The sequence below is a fragment of the Helianthus annuus genome, chromosome 6 (genome assembly GCF_002127325.2).
Source record: "Helianthus annuus cultivar XRQ/B chromosome 6, HanXRQr2.0-SUNRISE, whole genome shotgun sequence".
Classification (NCBI taxonomy): domain Eukaryota; kingdom Viridiplantae; phylum Streptophyta; class Magnoliopsida; order Asterales; family Asteraceae; genus Helianthus; species Helianthus annuus.
Genome location: NC_035438.2, coordinates 28,512,833 through 28,516,586, shown reverse-complemented (window position 1 = coordinate 28,516,586; position 3,754 = coordinate 28,512,833). Strand labels below are relative to the sequence as shown.

Sequence of the window (3,754 nt, the reverse complement as noted above, 5' to 3'; positions counted from 1 at the left end):
ACCACCAAGACGGTTACAACCGTCTGGACACGTGTCACTATATTAGTCGTCCCTAAATTCACAACGAATGCATGCAAGAAAAGAGTAATCTCCACTTAGTCACTTTACACGTGGCCAATCCCTAGCCCTTGATTTAGGCCACGATCCGTGTGCTATCACGTCGGATCAAGGAGCATTAACGGAAGGAAACATAACCACTTACGGGGTTAGCATCTTCCGTCTTCTTTTCACTAACGGGTTTTCCCGCCTTTGAACGACTCCCGGCTATAAATAAGAGAAAAATCAGGTATGAATACAAGTTACTCACACTTCTCAAATACACCTTCTTCTTCATTACCAATACTTATTCTCACACCGGAGTCGGGTCAAGGAGAGAACCCTCTTCTCCCCTTGACGAGGCTAACGGTGTTCTTTTTTGCAGAATTACCGGAGAAGAAGGTCTGTTAGACCTGAATCGATCGAGTGGAAACCAACCTTTTTATGCGGATTCAAACCCCCTAGATATCTCGGTTCCGACCATTTATCTAGTGTTTCTTCATTGGCGCCCACCGATTCCTCTGTTTTTTCTAGTTTTCCTCTCGTTTCGATTTAGTTCTTTTCATCCTCTGTTTTGCACATGGCAGAGGATTCATTATTCCACTCATCGGATCCCCGATCCGAGTTTGAAGGGTCTACAACCCAAAACACTCAAAACAACGGTCATTCAGATAGGGAGAATTTCTCAGATCTAATCATAGAAAGATCTCCAACACATTGGTTCAATAGATGTCAAGCTGCTTTAAACACAATCGTTATACAAATCACCAGATCTGAGGTCCCAAACATCAGATCTGGTGAAAAGAGCAACATTACAATATTGGACCCACCAACACCCTGTCGGGGGGACATCCAATCTAATCGTAATATTGAAATACAATTCAGAAATAGCAGCCATCAGAAAGTTAAGCCAAAACAAATAAACATGATTCAAGGAGGTCCATCGCGAAGGACAAACAAACGAAGTTATGACCAACATTGGAGGGAATAGCAAGTCGTATTTCCCGTCGTTCCAGGAGGCCCTCAGGAAGAGCAACCAGTAATTATTACTGGCATCTTCGGTCATTACCGGACAGACTATATGTTTATAGATCCGGGAAGCTCGATGGATATCATATACGAGCAGTGTTTTAAACAACTTGATCCAGATGATAAAGCACGTCTAAAACCGTTCTATTTTCCCCTCACCAGATTCTGCAATGAAGCTGTATTCCCATTAGGGCAAATAGCTTTCCCTGTGACTTTATCGGATGGCGAACATTCACGAACAGTTACAGTCAATTTCATGGTCATGCCGGCAACATCACGTCATGATGTTCTGCTCGGAAGAAGATCACAAAGAGAGTTCAGTATGATTACATCTATCCCACACGCTGCATGTGGGTTCCCAACGGAAACCGGAGTTGCAATTCTGTACTCAAGCAAAGAAGTCATGTACGTGGACGACGAGCCACCAGCGAAGGTAGTCAAACCTTCAGCATCAAACGAACCGGAGAAATGGGTCCTGAACGAAGAATACCCAGAGCAGACCATCTCACTAGGACATGCCATTTCACCAGCAACACGAATACAACTGAAAGCACTGTTGTCCAACAACAAAGATATATTCGCTTGGTGCCCAGCAGACATGACTGGGGTTCCACGCGACATAGCGCAACATTGCCTGAATATTAAACCATCAGCGGAACCTGTTGCCCAGGCGAGGCGCAGCTTTAGCGAAGAAAAAGCGAAAGCCATGGACGAACAAGTGGTAGAGCTACTCAATGCGGGAATCTTGCGCGAAGTAAAATACCATACATGGGTTGCCAATCCAGTAATGGTACAAAAACATAGTGGCGGATGGAGAATGTGCATCGACTTCAAAGACCTGAATAAAGCATGCCCAAGAGATTGTTACGCACTTCCGGAGATAGACAAAAAAGTCGACTCTCTAGCATCATTCAGGTGGAAGTGTTTTCTCGACTGTTACAAAGGTTATCATCAGGTCCAGATGAAGGAAGAAGACGAAGACAAAACTGCATTCCGCACAGATAAAGGCATCTTCTGCTACACTAAAATGCCCTTTGGCCTGCGCAATGCTGGCGCAACTTATCAACGATTAATGGACACAGTTTTCAAAAGCGACATCGGCAAGACAGTTGAAGTATACATGGATGACCTCGTCATCATGAGCCATGAGGAAGACTCAATGCTCAACAATATTCAGCGTACATTCGACTCTCTGCGCAGCGTAAACTTAAAACTCAACCCAACTAAATGCTCCTTCGGCATGGAAGAAGGAAAATTTCTGGGCTTCATAGTCACAAGAGAGGGCTTCAAAGTAAACCCAGAAAAAGTACTGGCTATCCAGCAAATGCCCTCACCCGCAACAATAAAAGAAATGCAAAGACTCGCCGGACGCTTAGCAGCCTTGAACAGATTCTTGGCTAATCATGCGGCTAAATCTTATCCATTTATCAGTACGCTGCGAAACTGCGGGAAGAAAACCCCCTTTCAATGGACACCTGAAGCAGAAGCAGCATTCAAACAAATGAAAGAATGTTTAATTCAGCTACCAACGTTGACTGCGCCAAAAGAAAAAGAGCCACTAATCTTATACCTATCAGTCGCGGAAGTAGCGGTAGGAGCAGTATTAATGGTGGAACGAGAAAACGTTCAGACTCCAATTTACTATATCAGCAAAATGCTCACCGGCCCAGAAACTCGTTACTCAATGATAGAAAAATTGGTTCTAGCACTAGTGCACGCATCCCGACGTTTGCGCAGGTATTTCTTGGGCCACGTCATCACGGTTCTCACAAATTATCATTTAGGCCAAATCTTATCAAAACCCGATGTGGCGGGAAGATTGGCTAAATGGGCCATTGAGCTGGGAGGATACAATATCTTCTACAAGCCAAGACCAGCAATCAAAAGGCAAGTTCTAGCAGACTTCGCTACTGAAGTGCCCATCGATAAAGTACAAGAATGCGAGGCAATCCAGAACCCTACACCTGTTTTCGACGACAGAGTCTGGACCTCACACACAGATGGCGCTTCCAATGATGACGGAGCAGGAGCAGGCCTCCGATTGGTCAGTCCGGACAATCACGAGCTCACATATGCCATACGCTTAGACTTCCAAAGTACCAACAATGAAGCAGAATACGAAGCATTTTTAGCAGGCCTTCGTCTAGCGCTCAAAATGGGGGCAAGAAACCTTGAGGCCAACGTTGATTCAAAACTAGTAGCCGAGCAAATTAACGGTTACTACGATGCAAAAGGAGAAGCTATGGCATTATACCTTAAACAAGCACGGATGTTAATCAGCCAATTCTAGACATTCAGGGTTAACCATATAAACAGAAGCGAAAATAAGCACGCAGACGCGCTTAGCAAATTGGCCGCTACCAGCTTCAAGCACTTAGCAAAAGAAGTGCGCATAGAGGTACTGTCTAATCCATCGATCCATCTCAAGCAAGTAAACGTTATAGAGGTCAGTAACCCATCCTGGATGTCTCCGATCATCTTATACCACAACACGGGAAACTTCCGGAAGGAAAAGCAGAAGCCCGAAAACTCCAACACAAAGCGATAAATTACAAAATGGCGGATGGCGTCCTTTACTGAAAGTCATTCATGGGACCATTATTACGCTGTGTCGATAAAACAGATGCTCAATACCTGGTCAGAGAAATCCATGAAGGTTTATGTGGAATACACGCGGGACCGCGCATGG

The 3,754-nt window shown here is 44.8% G+C and overlaps 1 protein-coding gene across 1 annotated transcript; it reads left to right on the top strand.

The window, feature by feature from the left end:
- Nucleotides 1–1,141: 1,141 nt before the first annotated feature.
- On the top strand, nucleotides 1,142–3,355 carry LOC110944584. The gene is made up of 2 exons (XM_022186242.1): nucleotides 1,142–1,855; nucleotides 2,021–3,355. The coding sequence occupies exons 1-2, from the start codon at nucleotides 1,142–1,144 to the stop codon at nucleotides 3,353–3,355; spliced, it is 2,049 nt and encodes a 682-aa protein (XP_022041934.1).
- Nucleotides 3,356–3,754: the final 399 nt, after the last annotated feature.